We start from the raw sequence: 27,524 nt of genomic DNA on the forward strand, positions 1-27,524 counted from the left end.
TTTATCAAAATTAATACAATGACTCAAAGTTTTTGCTCATATTATGTGTTCAAATGTGTATTGTTGTGCATTTCTAAATTTTGTAGCTGTAGCTAGTTCATTGCTTCTTTTATCTACGGTAATTTTCCATTTGGAATATTACACTGAGATGGGGAATTAATGTAGAAAATTTTGTAGACTCATCATACTATTGTAAATACTAAAAAGAGAATTGGCTGAAAATGATAAAGGAGAGACATGAGATCCAATCATAAAGCATGTTTCCAAAGTTTTATGTATTTCCCAGCATCATGAAAAGCACAGAAGCTGTTCAGATTCCAGACCAGTCTAGTTAAAAATTCAAATTGGGTGAGCTTTGCTAATCAGCAGCCCAACTTTGTTATTCAGAACTTGATATAGTTGAATAAATACAGGCATTGGATATTAAATGTTTTACCACTGTAGCAATTTAGACCTTAACAGTCCAATTCGGTTGAACTATTGTCTGAAGTGACAATTTTAGCTCCACAAATGAATTGGGTGTCTATACAATGGTGACTTTAGTTCATAGGACATACTTGCCTTTACTTTAACAGAAGACAAACTACCTTTACAAGCCATTTTATATGTACATGCAAGTTTCAGGTTTCAGAAAGAGCTGAGATAATCCTTAATAATCTTGAGGAACACCTGTCCATCTTGATATTCTCCAAGACCTTGAAGAATAATACTATCCATTCGAGCTTGCACTCCAGATGGAGAAAGCTCCTGAAAAAGTTCCTTAAGTCTTTCGTCCAAGCTTAGCCCTGATGGAAGACCAAATATTGCACGTGCCCCACTACTGATAAGTTCAGGTAAAGATGGTGAACTTCTAGACAACTCCACCAGGGAAACCTGAGTAAAGAGATAATATTATAATGAAAACAGATACGAAATAAAACAGTTTGGCATATACAAATATTATACTTTTTAATTCTTATTAAAAATAACAAATAGGGTTTCTCACCTTCCTATCAAGTGGTATGTTTGCCTTTTGTTTTGCAATTGCAACAGCTCTGGAAAACCCTCCAATTGCATCCACCAAACCAAGACTAGCTGCATCTTTACCGGTCCACACCCTACCTTGAGCCACAGCCTCCATACTATCAACCTGTTGGAAATGCAACAGACAAAATGACCATGAATTTATAAAGCAAACAGTCCACAGTAGCATAGATGGAAAACACAATAGAACAATGGAAACTTACACTCATAGACCTCGAGAATGCTGCTTTATCTCGAAACTGTTTATATGCATTTTGTGCAGACTTGGCAAATAACTCCTCTTCATCAGGCCTACAAAACACACAACAGCAGATTAAGCTTGCCACAGAAACCAGAAAATCTTGGATTAAGATCATTCGCAGACTAGTTTCAACTTGCAACCTAAAGCACAAGAGACTCTACGGAGATCTGAGAATTTATGAGGGATAATGCATTCCAGTTTTAAATTTTTTCAAGATTTTCCTTCAGAATTCCTGGTTTGGCAGTGTGACTTTATAATATACCCCACATGTATATAGATTATGCAAAATCTTGTCAGTCAAAATTATTAAGCACAGCACCTAGAAGCTATCTCTGTTTACTCAAGCCAATCTTATCTAGCTAATCTTTTCAAAACTAGTTTGGCATGAAGGAATGCTTGACAAAGCCAATCTTATCTAGCTAATCTTTTCAAAAATAGTTTGGTATGAAGGATTGCTTGACAAAGTAGATCGAAATTAAAGCAAATCGTTTAAAGAAAACTTGCCTGTAAAGAAAGCTAGGTTCACGTAAGGACACCATATTAGCAATCTTAAAACTTCCACAACTTGTCGACAGTTTAATTATACTCGACAACAAGAATTGGAGAAACTAATTGGCATAAATCATTGTGATACAATAAGATAATCTTATCAATGTCCACATTAGAAGATGCAACCAATTAACATCAGACTATGGGAGTACCAAGATCACTCCTACTGAAGGATGAAAAAATAGATATTGAAGTGCTAGTCAAAGTTGCCTAGACAGAAATTCCCAGAATTGTGAAGAGCAGAGCTGGCCAAACAAATGGATTGCAAAACCAGTCACTAATACATACAAATTCAAATTAGACAGAAAAATATAAATTCATGTGCATCAATGTCAATTCAAAGTTCAAACCATTAGACACCGAAATGCAAAGTATGCTCATGTATATATCATGTAAGGTGAATATAGCAAAATGACATCAAGATATCAAATGTGCAATACATATAATTGAAGTTTTGAAGGAACATACATAAACATTGAAGCTTTTAGGGTCCAAAAAATCATCATACTACCTAGTACTCTATATATGCCATGCCATCTATTGCCAATTAGATAGGATCTGAATTGGCCATCTGAGAGGGCATCTACAAATTGTACATCCAGGTTATTGAACCTCCCATTTGTAGAGCCTGGGTCTGAAGATGTCCATCTACTCGGAACGCTTCTTGGAGTTCAAGAGTTGAAGTTTAAACCTGGTGACTTCTTTAGACTTTGATGACAGAACTAGACATTTTGAATTTGGTCATCTAATTTCAAAATTCAATATCCAGAGAATTAGGGCCAAATCATGTAGGATTTATGCATATGATAGAAGTGAAATTGTAGTATAAGGCACTCAAACAAAATGTATAAAGCTTTTCAGGATCTAAGTTCAAGCATGTTACCCACCAAAATGTGGGTAACCCCATAGGAGAACAAATTTCTCCTTCTCTGGACAGCTTTGTTGCCACCTAAAGGGTACAAGGTCGCCTACTAACTCCGTTTAGACGCTCTCCTAGCAAAGTGAAGGGCGTTAGTCCCTAAGGATGGTTAATGGAGGAAAACTTGTTGAAGCAAGTTTCAAGCAACAAGTCTAGGAGATCTAAGGGCAAGGCAATTATTGTTAGTGTAACTTGATTATGACTAGAGCAAGTGTGAATATTTATGAGAAATCTGTCTTAACATGGATTCTGTTGAAATTTCTAAGTATTCCCGTTAGAAATTTTATCTGTATTCTCTGGTTTATTTTTCCTACTTGTTAATTACAAACAAGTTATTTAATCATATAAATACTGAAATAAACACAATACAGTCTCAACCATCTACAGATCAACAGCTGAAAGAAATAGCAAACACACAAGTGACACCGTTGTTTTTGGACAACTCGTCCCCGGAAAAACCCAATTTGGGAAAATCGGTGGAGCAATTTTTAGGGTTATATTGTTATGCAGTCTTTCTGAATACAACTGGGTGCCAAACTGGTTCACCTGATAGAGAAATAATCTGGCAGTAATACCTCTCTATTCGAAAGTAGATATTCGGAAAATCTGCCCCACGAAACCCTCTCCAACATAATTTGAAGCCCAGCGTTAGCCCACCTGGCCTCTGCATCAACCCGAAACTCACTGCATCAACCCTCTAAGGCACTGTGCATCCTCTACGACCCTCTGTATCACTCTTGCAGCCTCTGCGTGAATCACGCAGGGCCTTCTGGCCTTTGCGCAGTCCCTTCTTCCTCTGCGTGGCTCCCTCTGGCTCAGCGTCTGCCTCTCATTGGTTCTACACTGGTCTCTCGACACTATCTCTGCCTCTCTATCTCATTATCACTACCCCTCGTTGCAACTGATCACTGATTCGATTTCTCTTAGCAAACCCCGCTCTAGAAAATCGAATGACTGATCACTCTGGTGTGTTCTCCAACTGGCCCTCAAGCCTCCTCTTATACTTTTCCTATTGGTACTTCAACGACCGAGATTACATCTATAATCAATGGCTAAGATTAAATTTGGCTTGATCCATGTCATTTGGAAACTTCTAACCCACTTTTATATTAATATCCATTAATATTTTATTTTTCCTAAGTTTAGACTTAGGAACTCCATTAAAAATATTAATTATTATAATATCTCCTTAACCGGGTAGAATCTGCCCAAACCATTTCTGGGTCTTGGAGATCTCATGTGCTTTAGCCTCTCCACCAATTTTCATGGCTAGAGCACATCTGATGCTACCCAAAATCAACACTCCCTCTTAGCGAGGATTGTGCTCTAGTAATACGCCACACTGAGCATTACTCTGATTATACGGCACCGATACCTATGCTGATGCTATGCCTCCCCGCCCAACATCCTCTGCACTACTGCATCCTGCACTGCTGCCCATGGCCCTGCCATTGCCATTGCTACATCAGTACAACAGCTCCCTCTGCATCCGTGCTGCTGTTGGTCCTTTCTCCCAACACTGCAGCTGCACTGCAACCCCCTTTCATCATGCCGCATCGTGCTACTACCAACTGCTACTGCACTACAACTTAGTTACTGAGAAGTAAGTAACTGATCCACCCAACTATTGACATCCCTGTCAGGCTAGAAACACTCCCGATGTTGAAGCTCTCTCTGTCGTTATCTAGTGCTCCCTCTACTTCCTCTACACTGCTACAACTACTCCCTACCTCTCGCACTGCTGCAAACCTCTTTGTGCCATCCTGCATTGTTGCAACCTCCTCTGTGCCTCTCGCATTGCTGCAACCTTTTCTGCATTGCTCGGGACTACTGCACTGTAGCACTCTCTGTCACTTCATCCACATTCGTTTCTACCAACATCCGCCATCCTGCCACTCTCACTTCGGGGCTCCCATAGCTACGTATAATCCAAAAGTTTGGGTACCTTAAGGATCCTACCCCTCATTCCCTGTAGCCTTCCTAACTACAGTTCGATGTCTCCCCACCTCTTCTCTAGAGGTACATGAGCACTCATGGCACAATCATCATCATTTTCTACCTCCTTTTCTGCCTTCGCTGGCATTGCCTTGGAGTCAAACGCCTCTCCCTTATTCTTCTTCCTCAGACACTAGTTCACATAATGCCCCAGTTCCCCACAGTTGAAACACTTTATCTTGGAGAGGAGCTTTTTCTTCCTCTTCTCCTACTTCCCTATAGATGCCAAAGCTGCATCCTCTTCCTCCTCTTTCTTGATCTAGACTCCTTTGCTGCTACTTCCCGTCTTGGACAGTTGTTTGATCTCTTCTTGGCGAAGCACTGCCCACAACTCTTCCCAATCTGGAAGATTTGCCCTACCCAAAATACTCTGGACCAATGTCTCCCACTCCTCAGAGACTGCGTTTAGGGTGGTCCTCAATCAACTCTTGATCTGGTGTGGCCCCTATGGAAGTCAGCTTGTCCCGGATCTCCTTCAATTTGCCGAGGATGTGATCTATCTTCTCCCCCTTCTGCATCTGGTATGGCCGCAACTAATTCTCTAGTAACATCTTCCTCTACACGTAAGTATGTTGGTACAATGTCTTCAAGGCGTCCCACATTTCCTTTGCCGTCTCCTTCTTGGCAATATGCTGGACCACATGATCCTTGACCCCATCAAGGATTATGCACTACGCCTTGGCCATTGCTTCCTCGTGCTTTTCATTGTCAGTTGGGTCAACTGGATAGCCATTGTTCTCAAGGCGAAAGCCTTGATGCGATGTCTATCTAGAATGGACAAGATCCTGGCCTTCCAGACGACAAAGTTGGATGCCCCGTCCAACCTGTCTTGATCCCTCAGTCCATTCATGGCCATCTCTCGCTCTTCCTTTCGACTCCTCCGAATCTCTACTTCCCTCTGGAAGTTCTCTTCGACTCTCTCTGAGTCTCTACTTCACGTCTAGGAGTTCTCTACTAGACTCCCTCCGAGTCTCGCTTTCTCTCTTGGAAATCCGCTTGCCAACCGTCAAGTCGCACCTTTTCGATCTCCTATGCACCTGTAACACTAATCTGGATTTCTTGGCTAGAAATATGCCTAGGTAGCGACTCCTTCTACCTTGGTTTTGCCCTGTTAGGTACTGTTCTATCTCGGCAGCAACAACACCCCACCAGCTTCACTCTCCGCAATCTGCCCACAGCTTCCTATGCCCCAGCAAATGAAGATCTAAGCCCCTAGGATCTGTGCAATCCTGACACTAGCTGAAATGATCCCTTAGCCAATTGCGTCAACCCTCCTGATCTCTGCATATCTATTTGTGAGCCTTTTCTGCCCTCCTCAGCCTCTGCGTTGGCCTCTCTTTGGCGCTTATTGATGACACAGTCCCTATGTGTCAACCCTTCTTTGCCGCTTTCTGCAAGGAACAACTTCTGTCACTTGAGATAGTGGTTTTTGCTGCAAATGCTCTGCTTCAGCAGGTGCCTTCAACTCTCTAGTGATCTGCAACGCTCCGATACCATGTTGAAATTCCTAAGTATTACCCATTAGAAATTTTATCTGTATTCTCTGGTTTATTTCTCCTACTTGTTAATTACAAACAAGTTATTTAATCATATAAATATTGAAATAAACAAAATACAGTCTCAACCATATATAGATAAACAACTGAAAGAAATAGCAAACAGACAAGTGACACCGTTGTTTTTGGACAACTCGTCCCCGGAAAAACCCAACTTGGGAAAACCGGTGCAACAATTCTGAGGGTTATATTATTATGCAGTCTTTCTAAGTACAACTGGGTGCCAAACTGGCTCACCCGACAGAGAAAATAATCCCGCAGTAATACCTCTCTATTCAGAAGCAGATATTCGGAAAGTCTACCCCACGAAACCCTCTCCAGCACAATCTGAAGCCCAACGTCAGCCCACCTGGCCTCTGCGTTAGCCTTCTGAGGCACTGCGCGACCCTCTGTGTCACTCCTGCAGCCTCTGCACTAATGACGCAGGCCCTTCTGGCCTTTACGCAGTCCCTTCTGCCTGTACATGGCTCCCTCTGGCTCAACGTCTGCCTCTCTCTGCTTCTGCGCTGGTCTCTCGAAACTATCTTTGCCTCTCTGTCTTGTACTCACTGCCCCTCGCTACAACTGATCATTGATTCGATTTCTCTTAGCAAACCCCGATCTAGAAAATCGAATGACTGATCACTCTGGTTGTTCTCCAATTGACCCTCAAGCCACCTCTTACACTTTTCCTGTTGGTCCTTCAACGGCCGAGATTATATCTCTAATCAATAGCTAAGATTATATTTGGCTTGATCCATGGCATTTGGAACCTTCTAACCCAGTTTTATATTAATACCCATTAATACTTTATTTTTCCTAAGTTTAGATTTAGGAACTCCATTAAAAATATTAGTTATTTTAATATCTCCTTAATCGGGTAGAATCTGCCCAAACCATTTCTGGGTCTTGGAGATCTTATGTGCTTTAGCCTCTCCACCAATTTTCATGGCTAGAGCACATATGATGCTACCCCAAATCAACAGATTCAATTAGGATCAATGAGACAGATATAAGATAAATATGATAGACCAGTGCCGTAACAATGCTCAATGAAAATAAAGAAGCTTGCAAATAGATTTCTCAAGTCAAAATAATAACAATGCTGCAAGGAGAGAAAAAGTTAGATAGATGAAATGCAAAACTAAACTAGGTGTGATGTAAGATCTTGGTTATTTTTAGTTATATGCCTAGCTTAGGTGAAGCCTTCTCCTCAATGGTTTTGAAGCTAGTCACAAACAAGGTTGTCGAGAGAACTGCTTGGGGAGGAGGCTAAGGCATCATTAACGATACCTCCCCAGGAGTTCTAACCACCCAAGTGCCTCCGTTCCCACAAGGAAACTACAAGGTCACCTGTGTTAACCGTGAATGGGGGTCTAACTTCTCAAATTGAATGGTGGAGAATGTGGTCCTATCTTTCTATACATCCAAGCTTATGCTTGGAGGTAAGTTTTAACAATGCAACACAAGTCTAGAATGAGGATGCAAATGTTGACGAAATTAAATTGCTTCAATGAGATAAAATTATGTTAAGATGCTTCAATGTGAACGATATCAAACCACTTGTAACTAAGATTACCAAATATCACTTTTCAACACAAGATCACAAGATGCAAATAGTAATTAGTGAAGCATTTCAAGGTTTCCCAATGAAACAATAGAGACAATGATATCAAATGTTATAGTGTTTATTGTGAAAATTTATGAATCTAACAAACCAAAAATCCTACTACAGTAAACTGATTTGCATTACCTACTTGTGTTCTTCAGTGTAACAAGTTATTTTCAGAATTCTTTAGAAAATATTAATGTAAATACACTGCAACCTACACCACTATATAGATCAAGTACTGAAAAATAAATGAGATAATCATGCAAAGAAGACACTTATTTTTGGACTAAACGTCCCTAGAAAAACCCAACGTGGGAAAACAGTGCAACAGCTCTGAGGGTTTTCTATTATTAAGTAGAAGTTCTGAATACAAATCCTAGTTGCCCTCCCGGCAAACCAGTGACAGAGAAATACAATTGCGGAGAACTTGAGTGAGTTTTACCTCACTTCACCTGATAGAATTTGGCTGGCCTTGGCTACAATTTTGCTGCCCTTTCGCAGTAACTGCATGGGCTTGCGTGGAGCTCTCTGAGGCTCTGCAGCTCTGCGTCAGCACTATTGCCCATTGTGTTAGCTTTCCCGACTGTTCTAGTAGCTCCCTGGCTTTCTGCGTCAAGGCTGTGTGGGCCCAGACTAGCCCAACATCAGCTCTCCCGACTACTGCGTTGCCGCCACAAGATTCTCTCCGCCTCTTTGTCTATATTCCCAAACTATCACTGCCCTTCAGCTACAAGATCTCCCCAGTCGATTTCCCTCCTAAGAACTTCTCACCTCAGAAAATCGGTTTCCTCAATCTCTCTATTTCTCTTCTCCAACTAACCCCAGGCCTCCATTTACACTTTTCCTGTTGAGAAATCAACGGCCGAGATTAAGTTTCTAATCACTAACTAAGATTAAATTAGACTTGATCCATGTCTTTCAGAAGCTTCTCACCCATACTTTTATTAATACCCATTAATATTTTAATTTTCTAAGTTTAGACTTAGGAATCCCATTAAAAATATTAATTATTTTAATAAAATACAATCCTAGTGGAATTTCACCAAACAATTTCTGGGTCTTGGAGATCTCATGTGTTCTAGCCCCTCCACAAAATTTTGGAGCTAGAGCACATCCGATGCTACCCAAAAATCAGCACTCCCTCTTAGCGAGGAACGTGCTCTAGCAATACTTCCATGCAGAAGTATCACACTGATCCACGGCATCGGTCCTCTGTGCTACTAACGCTGGGCCTGCTGCCCCTCATCCACTACGCTGCTACAATCTGTATTGCTGCCCACGACATTGGCATTGTCACTATTGGATCTGTACTGCAACTCCCTCTCAATATGCTATATCATGCTGCCCATAGCACTACCACTGCTAACTGTTGCAATGCAACTCAGTTGCTAAGAAGTAAGCAACTGAAAAGCCACCCAAAAGTTGACATGCTGATCAGTCTGGCTGCCCCGTGATCCTGAAGCTACCTTTGCTTCTAATTTGTGCTAACCCTCTGATGCTACAACGTTGTTGTTGTTGTTGTATCTTCTCTGTGCCTCCCAAACTGCTGCAACACTCTACTGCGCTGCTTCAGACTTTGGCACTCTAGCTCTGCCATTGTCGCTCCATCATCCCTTGCACCCACTGACTCCCGTCATTCTGCTACTGTCATTAAGGGCTCTTGTACCCATATGTGATCCAAGAGCTTAGGCACCTCAAGGATCCTGCCCTTTTTGTGTAGTCCTCCCGACTACAACTCAATATTGCCCCACCTCTTCTCCAGAGGTGCATGAGCACTCATGGCGCAAACATCATCATTGCACTCTTTTTCAGTTTGTGCTGGAGCAGCCTTTGAGTCAAAATTCTCTTCTCTGCCCTTCTTCCAAGGGCAGTGAGTGGTGAAATGACCCAATTCTCCACATCTAAAGCATCTGACTTTGGATATATCTTTATTTTTCCTCTTTTGCTTCCCTTGTTGTCCCGCTAATGCAAGAGATGCATCCTCCTCTTCTTCCTCCTTGACTCTGATCCCTTTGTTGTTGCTTCCCACCTTGGTCAACTATCTGATTTCTTCTTGTCGAAGAGATGCCCACATCTCCTCCCAACTGGGGAGAGAAGCCCTGCCCAAGATGGCTTTGGACAAAGGCTTCCCAGTCTTTAGTGACTACATTCAGGGCAATCCTGACCATGAATTCGGGATCTGGTGTAGACCCTACGAAAGTTAGCTGTTGGAATTTCTAAGTCTATCCGTTAAAAATTCTTCCTACTTGTTCAATTACTTAACAAGTTATTTACCATGTAAATACTGAAAATAAATACAAGTACAGTATCAACACATACAGATCATCAACTGAAAGAAACAAGCACATAAGTGACACCGTTTTTTTTGGACTAATGTCCCCAGAAAAACCCAATGCGGGAAAACCGGTGTAGCTATTAAGAGGGTTTTATTATTATGCAGTTTTTGAATACAACCAGGGTGCCAGAAATGGCTCATCCAACAAAGAATGTCCTCGGCAACAGTACCTCTCAGTCGGAGACAAATATTCTGGCTAAACCACCAGATGAACAATCCCACAGTAACAATATAGCTTCTGCTGCTCTGTGTCACCCTATCCAACTCTCCAGCTCCAATCTGCCCCACGAAATCTCCCAGCGTTGCCTCTAGGGTCTGCGTCAGCCTCTCTAACCCAGCGTCAGCTTGTCTGGCCCAACGTCAGCCTCTTGGGGCTCTGCGTTAGCCTTTGGAGCCTCTACATCTCACACGCTGGCCCTCCGCAGGCTCTACGCAGCTCCTGGCTGCCTCTGTGTGGCCTCTAGCTGGCTCTGTGTCAACCCTCTTCCGGCTTCGGCGTTGATGCTTCCAATACAACTCTGCCTTTCTGCTATGTATTCACTGCCCCTCAGCTACAACTCAGATCACTTCACTCAATTTCCTCAACAAACCCTGCCCCAAAAAATCGAGTTCTTGATCTCTCTCGATGTGTCTTCCAACTAACCCTCAAGCCTCCTCTTATACTTTTCTCGTTGGTTCATCAACGACCGAAATTAAATCTCTAATCAACAGATAAGATTAGATTTGGCTTGATCCATGACTTTTGGACCATTCTAACTTAGTTTATATTGATTCACATTAATATTTTACTTTTCCTAAGCTTAGACTTAGGAACTCCATTAAAAATATTACTTATTTTAATATCCCCCAAACTAGTTAGATTCTGCCCAAACCATTTCTAGGTCTTGGAGATCTCATGTGCTATAGCCTCTCCACTAATTTTGTGTGGCTAGAGCACATCCGATGCTACCCCAAATCAACATTGGCTGGTCTTGGATCCCTTGCAACCTGAGAAGGAAGGGATTGATTTCTTCTCCCTTCTGCATTTGATATAGCCTCAACTGCCTCTCAAGCAACATCTTCCGTTGAACGAAAGTTCCCTCGTACAAAGTGGTCACGGCCTCCCACATTTCCCTTGCTGTGTCCTTCTCAGCAATATGTGGGATCACATGATCCTTGACCTCGTCCAAGATCATGCACTTCACTTTTGCCTGAGCCTCGTACTTCTTGAGAGGATCAGTACCAACCGAAACAATAACCGTGTTCAAGGCATAATCCTTGATGCGATTTTTATCCAAAACTGTCAAGATCCTGGCCTTCCAGATGACAAAGTTGGATGATCCATCCAACCTGTCCTAATCCCTCAGCCCATTAACTGCCATCTCTGCTCGAATGAGTGTCGAACAGGTTCTCTTTTCCCTCTTTTGCTGCTGCCCCAGCAAAACTTGGATCTGGATTTCTTTGGCGCTAGAAATCCTCTAAGTAACAAGGCCCTTCTGAAATTCGATTTCCTTCACGGAAGTCCTTCTACCAACAACTATCAAACCACCCCTCTCTGATCTCTCTTTGCTGCTGCTCAACACTGGATCTAAATTTTTGGGCAAGAAATCTTTTGAGGAACTGTTTCCCTCTACTTTTCTTCTGCCCCACTAGTTATTGTTCAGCACCAACAGAATCAACACCCCACCAACAACTCTAGATGAAGTCTGTGTTGCACCTCTAGCCCCAACAACTGGAAAAACGGGACTCAACCGTCTCTGCGCTGGCCCAGCAATCACTGTGCTGCCCTCTGCAACTACAACGTCACACAAACAGGCTGACGCAGGCTCTACGTGAGCCTGCCTTGGTGACTGTGTCACCCCTCCTTTGCTCTCTCGACTAAAAACTGCGCTCTCTCGAGACAACTCTCTTCAGCACAGATTCTCCTTTGTCCTTTTGCTGATGGCTTCAATCCTCCTTGATCTGTAATTGCTCTGATACCATGTGAAAATTTCTGAATCTAACAAACCAAAAATCCTACTACATTAAACTGATTTGCATTACCTACTTGTGTTCTTCAATTTAACAAGTTATTTTCAGAATTCTTCATAAAATATTAATGTAAATAAATTGTAGCCTATATCATTACACAGATCAAGTACTGAGAAATAAATGAGACAATCATGCAAAGGACATACTTATTTTTGGACTAAACATCCCTGGAAAAACCCAATGCTGGAAGACCGGTGCAGCAACTCTGAGGGTTTTCTATTATTAAATAGAAGTTTTGAATACAAATGTTGGTTGCCCTCCAGACAAACTAGTGATAGAGAAATACAATGACGGAGAACCTGAGTGAGTTTTACCTCACTTCACCCGACAAAATCCGACTGATCTGACAACAAATATCGCTGGCCCTGGCTACAACTTCGCTGCCCTTTCACAGTAATTGTGTGGGCCTGGATTGATCTCTCTAAGGTTCTACGTCAGCGCCACTGCCCACTGCGTCAACTTTCCCGGATGTTCCAGTAGCTTTCGGCAGGTCCCCGACTTTCTACATGGAAGGCAGTTCTTCCTCCGCGCTGGCCCTCTTGGCTTTGTGTCAAGGCTGCGTGGGCCCAAACTGGCCCAGTGTCAGCTCTCCCGACTTCTGTGCTGCCTCCATAAGATTCTCTCCACCTCTCTGTCTATATTCCCGAACTATCACTGCCCCTCAGCTGCAAGATCTCCCCAATCGATTTCCCTCTTGAGAACTTATCACCCCAGAAAATCGATTTCCTCAATCTCTCTGTGTGTCTTCTCCAACTGACCCAAGCCTCCATTTATACTTTTCTTGTTGAGAAATCAATGACCGAGATTAAGTCTCTAATAAACGGCTAAGATTAAATTAGACTTGATCCTCATCTCTTAGAATCTTCTCACCCATATTTTTATTAATACCGATTAATATTTTAATTTTCCTAAGTTTAGACTTAGGAACCTGATTAAAAATATTAATTATTTTAATAAAATACAATCCAAGTGGAATTTCACCAAACGATTTCTGGGCCCTGGAGATCTCATGTGTTCTAGCCCCTCCACAAAATTTCAGAGCTAGAGCACATCCAATGCTACCCAAAAATCAACATTTATTAGGATCTCCTTCACTTGTATGATATAGCAAATTAGGAACACGTGAATTTCAAAATGATACAAACACAACTAACGAATAGAAAATGAGATTACTAATAGTGATTTTGATGAGAAAATGCAATGGGAACTAGATCTAACTATGCAATGCAATTGTTGGAAACACTGGGAGGGGGGGTGAATCAGTATTTCTTAGCAATTAGAATTTTTAACTCTTTTCAGAGCATTAGTTAATCTTCAATTATTATTAATGTTTATGTAGTAATAACAGTGAATAAAAGAACACAGTAGACACAATAATTTTAGGTGGAAAACCCCCTCCGGGTCAAAAACCACCAAACGATTTTCTAATAAATTCTTTAATCTTCAGCCCCAACTGAAATGAAAGCAATGACTTCCTAGAATTCTAGAAAATCATTTTTCTCCAGCTCCCACTAGAAGGATGCCCCAATGCTTTGGTTTCTTCAGTAGTCAACTAAATGTATGCCCCAATATCCTAGGCCAACCTACAACCCTGAAGTGTTCACAGGCTCCAACCTATAGGCCACTTCATGCACCAGCCTAGCACCTCCCGGCCACCCTATAATGACTGAAATGAGACAATAGTGTGGATTCTCGTACCAGGGACAACGATCCATGATACAATATGATTTACAATGATTTTGACTGAACACCAAATTACACTATGACCTGCAACCCAACCATGATATCATCCCAACAAAGACTCCTATACCTCCCAATAATGCCTTTCGACTCTAGGCAGATTGACTCTTTTACAATAATGACTCTTCCAATGATGACACTTTTACAAATGACTCTTTTACAACTTTATAATGATGATTCTTGGCCTTGATACTTCTTCACAATATACGGATGGTTGTCATGTCTTCAAAGGATGTCCCGCTGCAATGCTTCTTTTGATTTGATACTTCTACTCTTGAATTCTAGCTTGAAGTTGTACTTGAATCTTCTTCTACCTGCATGCAAAATTTGCCCAGCAAAATCAATCCCAAAACAAAACAAAATACCCTTCAACTTACCTTTGCTTGCAAAACACATGTAAGTGCATAATAATGAATAAATACAAATTAAAATTACAATGTGTACCTGAAGTGTGCTTGTCACATTTGTTGCTGACTTGTTGCAGCAGTAGACAAAGACTCCCACTCTTGATATAGGCCTGGACTCTATGCAAGACTATATCCAAAATTGACCTAAAGATATATACAATAAAAACTGATGACAGACCCTAGACTTGTGATGGACCAAGTTCTAAGTACAACAACAAAAACCATTCTATCAACTATGAAAAGACAAGTAACATGATCTTACAACATCATATAGATTTCGCAGACTTGATGTACCAACATACTTCCGTGCAGAGAAAGATGTTACTTGAGACTCAGCTATGGTCATACCAAATGCAGAAGGGGGAGCAGATAGATCACTTTCTCGATAGATGAAGGAGATCTGGGACCAACTGATTTCCATGGGGGCTAGGCCGGATCAAGAGTTGATGGTGAGGACCACTCTAAACACAATCTCCGAGGAGTGGGAGACATTTGTCCAGAGCATTCTCGGCAGGGCAGATCTCCCAGATTGGGAAGAATTATGGGCGGCTCTTCGTCAAGAAGAGATCAGACGGTTGAGCAAGATGTGAAGTAGCAGCAAAGGAGTTCAGATCAAGAAGGAAGAGGAAGAGGATGCAACTTTGGCATCTGCGGGAAAGCAGGAGAAGAGGAAGAAAAAGGAACTCTCCAAGGTCAAATGCTTCAACTATGGGGAATAGGGTCATTATGCGAACAAGTGTCTGAGGAAGAAGAACAAGGGAGAGGCATCTGACTCTAAGGCAACGGTAGCGCAGGCAGAGAAGGAGGTAGAGGAGGACGACAATTGTGCCATGAGTGCTCATGTACCTCTAGAGAAGAGGTGGGGAAACATCGAGCTGTAGTCAAGAAGATCACAGGCAATGAGGGGCAGGATCCTTGAGGTACCCAACCTATTGGATTATACCTTGCTACGGGAGCCCTAAAGAGAGAGTAGCAAGACGGGTGGATGTCGGTAGAAATGGATGCAGATGAAGTGACAGAGAGTGTTATACTGTAGTAGTCTCGAGCAGCGCAGATATAGCAGGTTGCAGCAGTGCGAGAGGCACAGAGGAGGTTGCAATAGTGCAGGATGGCACAAAGAGGTTTGCAGTGGTGTGAGAGGCAGGGAGTTGTTGCAGCAGCGTAGAGGTAGTAGAGGGAGCATGTGATAGTGACAGAGAGAGCTTAAGCATCGAGAGTGTTTCTAGCTTGACAGAGATGTCAGTTGTTGGGTGGATCAGTTAGTTACTTCTTAGTAACTGAGTTGCAGTGCAGTAGCATGATGCAACATGATGAGAGGGGGTTGCAATGTTGGGAGAAAGTACCAGCAGCAACATGGATGCAAAGGGAGTTATCATACGGATGCAACAGTGGAAGTGGCAGGGCCATGGGTAGCAGTACAGGAAACAACAGTAAACAAGATGTTGGGCGAGGAGGCCTAGCATCAACACAGGTACCAGTGCCGTATAACAGAGTAGTGCTCAGTGTGGAGTATTACTAGAGCACAATCCTTGCTAAGAGGGAGTGTTGATTTGGGGTAACATCAGATGTGCTCTAGCCATGAAAATTGGTGGAGAGGCTAAAGCACATGAGATCTCCAAAACCCAAAATGGTTTGGGCAGATTCTAACTGGTTTAGGAGATATTAAAATAATTAATATTTTTAATAGAGTTCCTAAGTCTAAACTCAGGAAAAATAAAATATTAATGGGTATTAATATAAAACTAGGTTAGAAGGTTCCAAAAGTCATGGATCAAGCCAAATCTAATCTTAGTCGTTGATTAGAGATGTAATCACAGCCGTTGAAGGACCAACAGGAAAAGTATAAGGGAGGCTTGAGGGTCAATTGGAAGACACACCAGAGTGAGCAGTCATTCGATTTACTAGAGCGGGGTTGCTAAGTAAAGTCGAATCAGTGATCAACAGCGCAAGGCAGTGAGTACTAGATAGAGAGGCAAAGATAGTGTCGAGAGACCAGCACAGAGGCAGAGAGGCAGATGTAGAAGCCAGAGCAGGCCACGCAAAGCCCAACAGAGATAGTACAGAGGCCAGAGGGACTGCGTCATCCACGCAAAAGGCATCGGGAGTGATGCAGAGGGTCCCAGAGGCTGCACAGTGCCCCAGAGGGCTGACGTAGAGGGTTCTAAGGTTGATGCAGAGGCCAAGAGGGCTGACGCAGTGCTTTAGTGGTGCTGGAGAGGGTTTCGTGGGTAGGTTTTTTGAATGCCTGCTTCCGAATAGACAGGTATTATTTCCAGTCATTTCTCTCTGTCGGGTGAGCCAGTTTGGCACCCAGTGGTACTCAAGGATATATTGCATAATAATATTACTCTCAGAATTGCTGCATCGGTTTTCCCAAGTTGGGTTTTTCCGGGGATGAGTTGTCCAAAAATAGTGGTGTCACTTGTGTGTTTGCTATTTCTTTCAGCTGTTGATCTGTAGATGGTTGAGACTGTATTGTGTTTATTTCTATGTTTATATGGTTAAATTATTTGTTGATAATTAACAAGTAAGAGAAATAAACCAGAAGAATACTGATAAAATTTCTAACGGATAGATTTAGAAATTTCAACACAAGTCTCCTTGTCAAAGTCAAAGCTGTTGTTGATGTCGGAAGTTGCCAAGTCGAAGTTGCTAGTGTTGAAGTTCTGTTGCTACTAGGTCGAAGGTTGGATCGAAGAAGCAAAGGATGGCTTTGTGTGGAGGAGGTTTGTGTCTAGGTTGAAGAGTCTCAAGAAACACTATTGAAGGAAGAAATTTTGACTAGGTTTTCCCCTAGATAGGGTTTTTTTCCTCGCAGAGTGCCTACATCTTGTGTCTTGTGTTTTTGTCATCTTCATGCATGTTAGTTTTTGATAGCATTGGAAGTCCTTTAGCCTTGAAAATTGGTGGAGAGGCTAAGGCACATGAGTTCTAAAGAACCCAAAAACCATTTGGTGAAATTCCACCTGGATTGTATTTTATTAAAATAATTAATATTTTGTAATGGAGTTCCTAGGTCTAAACTTAGGGAAATTAAAATATTAATGGGTATTAATAAAAATAAGGGTGAGAATGATCTAGAAGGCAGATCAAGTCATGTTTTAATCTTAGTCGTTGATGAGATACTTAATCTCAACTGTTGAAGACTCAACAAGAAAAGTATAAAATGGAGGCTTAGGGTTCAATTGGAAACACAAATAGAGAGATTGAGGAAATTGATCTTCTGAACTGAGAAGTTCTCAGGAGGAAAATCCATTGGGGAGATCTTGCAGCTGCGGAGCAAAGAGAATATGGGAGGACGACTTTTCGGAAAATATTGAACAGAGAGGCGGAGAGAGCTTGTAGAGAGGTAGCACAATAGTCGGGAGAGCTGACGCTGAGTCAGTGTTAATTTTAGGTATGTTCTATGTTGATAGCAAATTTACTTCAATGTTTCATATTAGCTCAATATCAATTCCAGATTAACAATCACATTTATCATGATAGTAAAATGCAGATAGAACATAAACATAAATCACAGAAGACAAGCCAAGACAAGAGGACACAAGATGTGTGCTAGCTAGGGATAAACCCCAATGTGGGGAAACCCTTGATCAATTCTTCTTATATGTCCTTCAATAGTTTAGCAGAGAGAGATAACACATATACATTAGAAGTCAACCTTTGACTTATCGAAATAAGAGCAGAGATCTTCTCTAAGAAGATGGCATATGAGATAGCTGGTCTCAACTCAGTTGAAGGCATGTTGCTTCAACTAATCCTCCAAGACCATCACCATGCGGCACCTATCATTGTGCTGCACCCTGTTGCACCATCATACCATGTCCAGCATCAACTAGCTGCACCATCACTATGTCTCACTGTGCTACATCTTTCATACTGTTGCACTATGCATCATACCATACTGCACCCCTTTGCATCATCATGATGCATACCTTTACATCATGCTACCCTGTGCAGTGTGCTGCACTATGCATACTGTTGTCATATACAATGTTGTCTACTTACAACTTTCATCATAAGACACCATGCAGCCTAGCGCATAGCAATGCCAATGTCTTCGAACACGATATTAGATTTTCTAACTTAGTAACCAGAGAACCCACAGTAAAAACCATTTTTCGTCAACATTTCAAATCCCAACAGGGATCCATCATCAGGACTTCTTGAATGTTGATAGAAGAAGAGCTTGAATTAGGGTTTAAATAGTTTAGATTACAGTGACTGATTAGGGCATTATGTTTGCTGCAACAACCCTAACAGATTCATCAAACAACCCTTATAATCTACAGCCTAGGCAAGGGATAATTATCTTCAACCGTGTTGCTATTTTGGGCACAAATCTGCTCAAAACCTATCCACGCTACCCTTGTTCTGAGGTGATTAGGCCTGTGGCCTATCACAGTTCAGCTGTCATCTACAACTCACCCCAAAAGTAGTTCTCCTTACCTCGATTATTGTCCAAACAAACTTGATTAGGCTCCTGAAGATACTCGCCCTCCTAGCTGAAGCAACAACCCTACACACAACTCCTAAAAGGCTCCATGCAACTTCTTTTCCCATGCAGTAACAACCTCTCTTTTATGGCTCAATAGAAGTGCCCTAGCTACCTTTACTCCAACATCTCGATGCTCTTGAAATGCCTTCAAGATAGGCCTGCGAGGAGCCTCCTCAACTCGACCTAACCTCTAGCTCTTTGATCCTTAAGACAACCCTGCTCTTGGGCATGTTTTCACCCTCAAACAACCCTCAAACTAATTCGCACTCCCACAACAACTCGGCCTCTAATCTAGGCTCTCCATGTTGTCCTGAGTGACCTTACCACGTTGTCTCTTCTTGTTGTGGCTAGGGCATTCTGCCATCATCTCCATGACTACGTTCAGGCTTTCTTCTCCATAGCTGCGTTTTAGGCCTTCTTCTCCATAGTTGCGTTTTAGGCCTTCTTTACCATGACAATGTTAGGGTATCTCCTTTAGCGCAGCGTAGATACCCCTTCTTGACTACGGCCATAACATCTCCTTTCCTCCTGCGTCTAGGGCTTCATCCTCTTAGATTTCTCTTGCCACTAAAACCCAAAACAAGTGGACATAAATCAAAAGTGAAGTGTGTGTCTAAATGACTATCAAGCCACCTCCTTTTATACTAAAACGTTGAGGATAAGTGGGGGCAATTTGGTTGTTGGCCAACCTTCACGAATTGTCCCATAACACAAATAAATTCATATCTCCATGAATACTTATTGGAATCGTATGATATTTAGATCAATCCTACAACTCTCGACGAGAGGAATCCAAGAAAAATATCAACTGCCATAAATAAGATGACCCATATGGAGTTTGGCCCTAATTGCAAATTTTATCACTCCCTCTCAATAAGGTAGAACTCCATCCGCTGATCCATCCACTAGACTATGCTATCTCTACCATCAGTGCCCTGCACTGCTTTGCTGAACCATGAAGAAGAAGAATTGATCGAAAATGTCTCATACCATTCTCTAATGACCCAAAGTCAGTCCCATATGAAGAGAGTGTGCCATACCACTCTCACTGATCCCATATCAATGCCAAAAGAGAGTGAGTTATATCACTCTGACTGACCCGAAGTCAGTTCCAAAAGAGAGTGTCTCAAACCACTCATACTGACCTGAAGTTAGCTTGTTAAGTTATGGTATGTTCTATGCTTAGAGCAGTTTACTTATCTTTCTTATTATTATCCACAGATTAGCAATCACATGTACATTAAGTAAAGTGCAGATAGAACATTAAACGATCGATAGAAAACAAGCCAAGACAAGAGACACAAGATGTGGCGGCTAGCCAGGGACAAACCCCAATATGGGGAAACCCTTTGATCAAATCTTCTTTTATCTTCAATAATTCAGCAAAGAGAAATAGTACAAAAATCTGATTTACATCAGCAGCAGCAAACCCTAGATTAGCCCTAAACTAGGGCAGTCAATATCTTGCAAACCGACCGTCGGATCGCCTTGATTCCTTCACCAAAATTGCAACCTTCCAAAGAGAGTCAAGTTCACCTACTGCTCAGTCCAGAGAGAGAGAATGATGGTCAATGCTGGTCAAACTTCCGATCTGCAATTGCAGCCCTAAAATCTACGTCCTTCCTTCCACAAGTGTGAGAGAAGAGTCTTTTCTGCGCAGGAGAGAGAAGAGACTCTTTTCTGCGCATGAGAGAGAGATATGATGAGAGTGAAGTGTGCAAATGAGGAGAATACTCCTTATATTTATATGCAAAACGTTGGGGTTGAATAGATGCGACTGTTGGGCTTCTGACCCTACATAAGTTGCTGGTCAACTTTGACAATTAGTCCATAATCAAAATAAATTCATATCTCCATAAATACTTATCGGAATCGGATGATCTTTAGATCAATCCTACACCTCTCAATTAGAGGAATCTAATAACAATATCATCATCCATGAATAAGATGACCCACATGAAGTTTGGCCCAAGTTGCCAAATTTAACACTCCCTCTCAACTAAGGAGAACTTCATCTGCAATCTGTCGTACCATCACTACTGTCCATCCATCAAATGCATTGACCTATATGGCTTGACCCTTCTTGCTCTGCTCTGCTCTGCTCGGTTCTGCTCTGCTTTGCTCGAATTATGAAGAAGAAGAAATGATCGAGGATGTATCATACCATCCTCCGTTGACCCGAAGTCAGTCTCAGAGTGTGTACCACTCCCATTAGTACGAGACCAATCTCATTGATCCTAGATCAATGAAGGTCATCCTAGCATAGGGAGTGCGGTAAATACAATGATGCATCCATCGGTACTACTATGGTCCCTATCCTCATTTCCCTGCTCATTGATCAGATGAGAGGTACTTCCCATGAGTCCCAGATTGCATCGGTAGGATGCCTCTACAGGAGAACTAATCATCTTGTCCACAGGAAAGCAAGTCATTCTATCCATAGGAAAGCGAGTCATCTTGTCCACAGGAAAGCAAATCATCCTGTCCACAGGAGAGCGAATCATCCTATCCACAGGAGAGCGAATCATCCTGTCCATAATTGCCATGGAGAACACATCATCCAGGCCCACAGGAGAACTAATCATCCTGTTCCATAGTGTTAAGTTATGGTATGTTCTATGCTTATAACGGTTTACTTCTTTTTCTTATTATATTCCACCGATTAGCAATCACATGTACATAAAGTAAAGTGCAGATAGAACATTAAACGATCGACAAAAACAAGCCAAGACAAGAGACACAAGATGTGGCGGCTAGCCAGGGACAAACCCCACAATGTGTGGGGAAACCCTTTGATCAAATCTTCTTTTATCTTCAATAATTCAGCAGAGAGAAATAGTACAATAAATCTGATTCATATCAGCAGTAGCAAACCCTAGATCAGTAGCATCAGCATTAGCGGCTTCATTATCAAACTAGGGCAAACCATATCTCATAAACCGACAGTCGGATTGACTTCATTCCACCACCAAAAGTTTCGGCTTCCAGAGGAGGTTCAGATGAGGAGATCTTCTAGGCCACGCAAGTCAATCTTTACTTCTGCAGTTGCAGCTTCAGTTTCAGCAGTTTCCGACTTCAAACTAGGGTAGTCGATATCTTGCAAACCGTTCGTCGGATTGACTTCATTCCACCACCAAAAGTTGCGGCTTTCAAAGAAGGTTCAGATGAACCTACAGCGCAGTTCCAAAGAGGAGATCTTCTAGGCCACGCAATTCAATCTTTACTTTTGCAGTGGCAGCTTCAAATTCAACAGCTTCCAGCTTCACATGTGTGAGAGAGAGAGACCCATTTCAGCGCAGTAGAGAAGAGACTCATATCTGCGCAGTAGAGAGAGAGAGATGTGATGAGATGAGTGAGTCCAAATGAGGAAAAGTCCTCTTATATTTATACACAACGTTGGTGGGTGAATAGATGCGATTGTTGGGCTTCTGAGCCTACATGAGTTGTAGGTCGGCTTGATAATAATTCCATAATCAAAATAAATTCATATCTCCATGAATACTTATCGAAATTGGATGATCTTTATATCAATCCTACACCTCTCGACGAGAGGAATCCAATAAAAATATTATTAGCCATGAATAAGATGACCCACATGAAGTTTTGCCCTGGTTGCCAATTTTAACACTCCCTCTCAACCATGGAGAACTTCATTTGCAATCTGTCTATCGGTCGTTACTATTCATCCATCAAATGCACTGCCTTGTACAGCCTGACCCTTGCCCTGCTCTGCTCTATTTTGCCTATTCTGCTTTGTCTTGTTTTGCCCTGCACTGATCTGTACTGTTTTGTTCTGTTCTGCTCTGCTCTGCTCTTGCATTGTTCTGTTCTGCTCTGCTCTTGCATTGTTTTGTTCTACTCTGCTTTTGTCCGAATTATGAAGAAGAAGAAATGATCGAGGATGTATCATACTAACTCAAAGTCAGTCTCAGAGTATGTACCACTGGTCCCAGACCAGTCTCAACCAACCCAAAGTTAGCGTCATAGTGAGTACAACTCCAATGGTCCCAGACCAATATCATCCTCCACTGACTCAAAGTCAGTCTCAGAGTATGTACCATTGATCCCAAACCAGTCTCAACCGACCCGAAGTCAGCGTCATAGTATGGTACAACTCCTACCACTGGTCCCAGACCAGTATCATTGATCCCAGATCAATGGAGGTCATCCTAGCGTAGGGAGTACGGTAGTTACAACGATGTGTCCATCGGTACTACTATGGTCCCTAACTTCATTTCCCTGCTCATTGATCAGATGAGAGGTACTTCCCATGAGTCCCAGACTGCATGGGTAGGATGCCTCGACAGGAGAACTAATCAATCCTGTCCTCACAGGAGAACACATCAATCCTGCTACAATTGCCATGGAGAACACATCAATCCAGGCCTCACAGGAGAACACATCAATCCTGCTACAATGTCGCCACGGGGTGTACATGTATACCACCAGGGGATAGTGAATAATCCTGTGGTCATATGCTGCTCCAAGAAGCACCCCGCACCCCCCTGGAGCTCTCAGAGCTCAATGCATCATACATGACCCTCATTGGAGGGTCTTTGAACAAATCCAAGTTGTTCACGGAAAGTCAGAAATTTTACTTTCCCAAGGGGTTTTGTCAGAATGTCGGCGACCTGTTCATCTGTACCGATATGATGGAGCCTTATAGCTCCCTGTTGCACCATATCTCGAATATAATGGTATCTGATATCAATATGCTTGGAGCGATCATGGAATAAGGGATTCTCTGACAAACGAATCCCACTTTGGTTGTCACAAAGGATCACAGTGGTATCCAATGTGAATCCAAACAACTCACGGAAGAGCTTTCGCAACCAAACTGCCTCACAAGAAGCCATGCTAGCAGCAATATACTCTGCTTCGGCGGTGCTCAAAGCCACCGACTTTTGTTTCCTGCTCATCCAGGATATCGAAGCAGATCCCAAGGAGAAACAACACTCGAAAGTGCTCTTACGGTCCTCCACATTGCCTGCCCAGTCAGCATCTGTGTATCCAAATAGTCTCACATCCCTGGCAATGTATCTTAACCCATAAGTGATAGTGCCACGAAGATATCTCAGTAGATTCTTGGCACCAATCCAGTGTATGTGGTGGGGTTCAACCATATGCTGGCTCAACGTGTTGACTGCAAAGCATATATCTGGATGGGAGTTCACTAAGAACATTAATGCTCCGACGAGTTGCCGATACTCGGTAGCATTTCGTAAAACAAGTCCAGCAGCACTACCGCTTAACTTCTTGAAGTCAAGCTCCATCGGAGTAGTTACAGGCTTGCAGTCCACCATTCCGAATCTTTCCAATATCTTCACCACATATTTTCCTTGAGATAGGAAAATTTCCCTGGCTTTTGCCACACTTCAAGTCCTAGGAAGTAGTGCATCAGTCCTAGGTCTTTCATTTCAAATTCAGAGGCCAACTCCCTCTTACATTTGTGAATGAGAGGGTCTGCACCTGTTAGAAAGAGGTCATCCACATACAACACCAGTATGAGAGGCTTGTCATCTTCAACCTTAAAGTAAAGGTTAGGATCGGCTTCACTCCTAGTGAATCCCAGCTTCATCAAGTAGCTATCGATCCTCTCATACCATGCTCGGGGTGCTTGCTTCAGCCCATAGAGAGCTTTCTTCAACCTACATACATGAGATTTTCGATCATAAATCTCAAATCCTTCGGGTTGCTCCACGTAGACCTCTTCTTTGATCGAGCCATGCAAGAACGCAGTCTTGACATCCATCTTACATAGGTTCCATCCTTGTGAAGCGGCAAGGGCTATGATCGAGTGGATGGTCGTATATCTGGCAATAGGTGCAAATATCTCATCATAGTCTATACCTTCCTTTTGGGAGAAACCTCGAGCAACAAAACGAGCCTTATACTTTTTCGTGCTTCCATCTACTGCATGCTTTATCTTGAAAAGCCATTTGGAAGTAACAACAGTCTTGTCCTGGGGCCTGGGAACTACTTCCCAAACATCATTCTTTATGATAGACTCATATTCTTCGGTCATAGCATCCTTCCATACTTGATGCTTGATGGCATCTGAGAATGACGAAGGCTCATTTTGTATGATCGTGCTCATGATGGTCAGGTATCCTTGATACCTATTAGGTTTCTCACTTTCACGAAAGGTTCCTCGGGGTGCAGCATGTCCTTCAGCATCATCAAGTATCCCCCTAAGCCATGAAGGCCTCTTCCTAGAAGAGGAAGGCTCATGTGGATGAGGATCAATCTGATCCATGGTTTTCTTCTACATCAGGCATTGATTCATCATCCTTTTCTTTCGGTTCTCTGGTGTCGACTTCTTGAGAGCTACTTAAAGTCAGCAGATTGTCCACCTTGCTGAGAGACATATCTTTGTCAAAGGTGACATCATGACTAATCATGACTTCCCTTTGACCGGTGGTGAACATTTCTTCAGGAGTTTAGGAACCCAATGCTTGATGAGGGCATCGATTTTGTACATATACAGCAGTGATTGTAGTTTCAGCCCATAGAAACTTTGGAAGTCTTTGATCATGTAGCATGGCCCGGACAGCTTCCATCATCGTGTGGTTCTTCCTTCCCACCACACCATTCTGCTCAGGAGTATGTGGTGTAGTAGTCTCCCTCTTAATGCCAACCTCAGGTATGCCTGAGTAAACCAATTGTAATATATCGGAGGTCTTGCTTTGGCTTGAGGGGAATGGTCCCTGTTGACCACTACTGGTCAACTACCCATGCAGTACACCCCCTTTTCTTGGCAGAAAGGGGTAGCACCTGATCGACATGTCCGTGCCATCCCGCAGTCATCAACAGCTTGATCGATTTATGTTGTAAACCCAGTTTGCATGTATGAATTGTAAATAATCTTAGCAGATCTGAGTCATGTATGTAAATTGCCTAGGTGGACCTAACTTTCTAATGATAATCTACGTCCCGGAAGGTTTTTCGTCTCACCGATCTACAATCGGCAGAGTTTTCCTTCAACCTGACCCCAAAGCCGGGATGCATTTTGTTATTAGAACTTTAGGAGAATCCTAGTGTGTTAATCTGCTAGATTAATGTTGTGTCGCAGAACTAGGTGGTTTATGAAGGTCTATGTTAAAGTGGGTTTGTCCCCTTAAGATGTAAATTGTAAAAGTCATGATGTAATGTGTCTTGAGGGTTGAAAAATGTTTTAGTCCCCTCATGAGTCCTAAGTCCTAGGTCCTAGGTGATGTTTCCAAAGGCTTAGTTCGATGATCCATTTAAGAAAATAAATAAAATAATAAAATAAATAAAAATAAAAAATTAAAAAATTAAAAAATGAAATAAATAAAAAATAAAAAAATTATAAAATAAAGCAAAAACCCTAAATAATAAAATAATAATATTTTTGTGAATGCATGCAAAATATCATTTTTTAATAAATCGACGGATGAGATTAAGAGATGTCTTGATCCTCATCAACGGTCGAGATCATTTCGACATGGATCACTCGAACTAGCCGTTGGGATCATTTCCTTTAAATAGGGTGCTAGGGGTCATTTCAGATCATTGGATCTGTGAGTCTTGTACTGAAAAAAGCTCTCTTGTAATCTGGTTTCTGGTTAATAAAAGAAGACTTTGGGGTCCAAATCTTGCTGGTGTTACTCTCTGGAAGTGCTGTGAGATGTTTAATTTTCTGCATATTTCATTTTTCAGCCATTAATAATAGCTTGTTTTTAGAGTATTGTGAGCACAGGTATCTTGTTCACTTGCTAGGGTTTGAGTGTTGTTAGGGTTTCTGAAGTAATGGCAGGTATCTCCATCACTTTCTGAGATCTAGCAACATTCTTGCTCTCTTTACTGATGGTTGCTTGAGTTGTGCAGAGAAAACCTTTATTGAAGAATATTTGTGGGCGTTTGGGGGAGTTCTAGGCTGAACCAGCCGACTCCCACATGCTCTTCTTTGCAGAGCCCAGCTGATTTTGGCCCTGGGTTAATCATTTAAAGTTTATTTCCTGTTTTGCATGAGAGATTTTCTTTCTGTTCACAACAGAATTCAAGTTTCTGATATTTCGAAAATATTTCTGTTATTATGGCTAAATCTGGCTGTTGAGGGGCCAAAGTCTGTAAATTAATCAGGCTGTTCTGGGTTCTAAATTTCGTTTTATATAGTTTTCATTAGGGTTTTGTTTCTTTGCAATTACAGGAACGGGCTCTCTCCAAAGGTATCCGCAGATAGCTTTCTGTGCTAAAGCCATCAACAGGGAAGGGTTCTCTCAGCGTCCCGATTTCCATTTCTGCTGAGGGCGTGATTGCACACAGTTGACAAATATCAAAACACTATCGCATGGTGACCGAATCTGTCAATACGTTGTTTGGCGTCTAAGTTCGCTGAGTCCACGGATTTAATAAACATACATTTCAAATTTTTTATTGCTATACCCTTCAGAAACGCCGTGAGGACATAAGCAGTTGTCGGCTGGGTAAAAGGAAGCTTTCTTTGGTGGCTCTCCAAAATTGAAACATCAAATTTCTTTGTCTACTCGCTGATCGTATCGCATTGCCTGCGGAAGGAATCAGGACGTCGGTTAACAACAAATCCACACGCAGAGAGCAGAGTTTCTAAATGATACGCGTAAGGTGAAAGCACGCATCCACGCCGCTGCAACAGTTGTGAGTATTTCGTGTGGAGGTGT

General features: G+C 42.2%; 1 protein-coding gene across 4 annotated transcripts in view; it reads right to left on the reverse strand.

Annotated features, from left to right (window-relative positions):
- Positions 1-331: 331 nt before the first annotated feature.
- Positions 332-27,524, reverse strand: part of SPPA (signal peptide peptidase) — a 471,996-nt gene continuing 444,803 nt past the window's right edge. For all 4 annotated transcript variants that reach the window (XM_089448936.1, XM_089448939.1, XM_089448935.1 and 1 more), the window contains 3 exons: positions 1,227-1,314; positions 986-1,129; positions 332-873 (listed from right to left, as the gene is read on the reverse strand). In XM_089448936.1, coding sequence (XP_089305062.1) covers positions 628-873; positions 986-1,129; positions 1,227-1,314 — 478 coding nt within the window. In that variant the 3' untranslated portion in view covers positions 332-627. The remainder of the gene's footprint in view (positions 874-985; positions 1,130-1,226; positions 1,315-27,524) is intronic.

The sequence above is a fragment of the Pinus tabuliformis genome, chromosome X, assembly GCF_031772625.1.
Source record: "Pinus tabuliformis cultivar Carrire ecotype Pingquan chromosome X, CPIR1, whole genome shotgun sequence".
In the NCBI taxonomy this organism is placed as follows: domain Eukaryota; kingdom Viridiplantae; phylum Streptophyta; class Pinopsida; order Pinales; family Pinaceae; genus Pinus; species Pinus tabuliformis.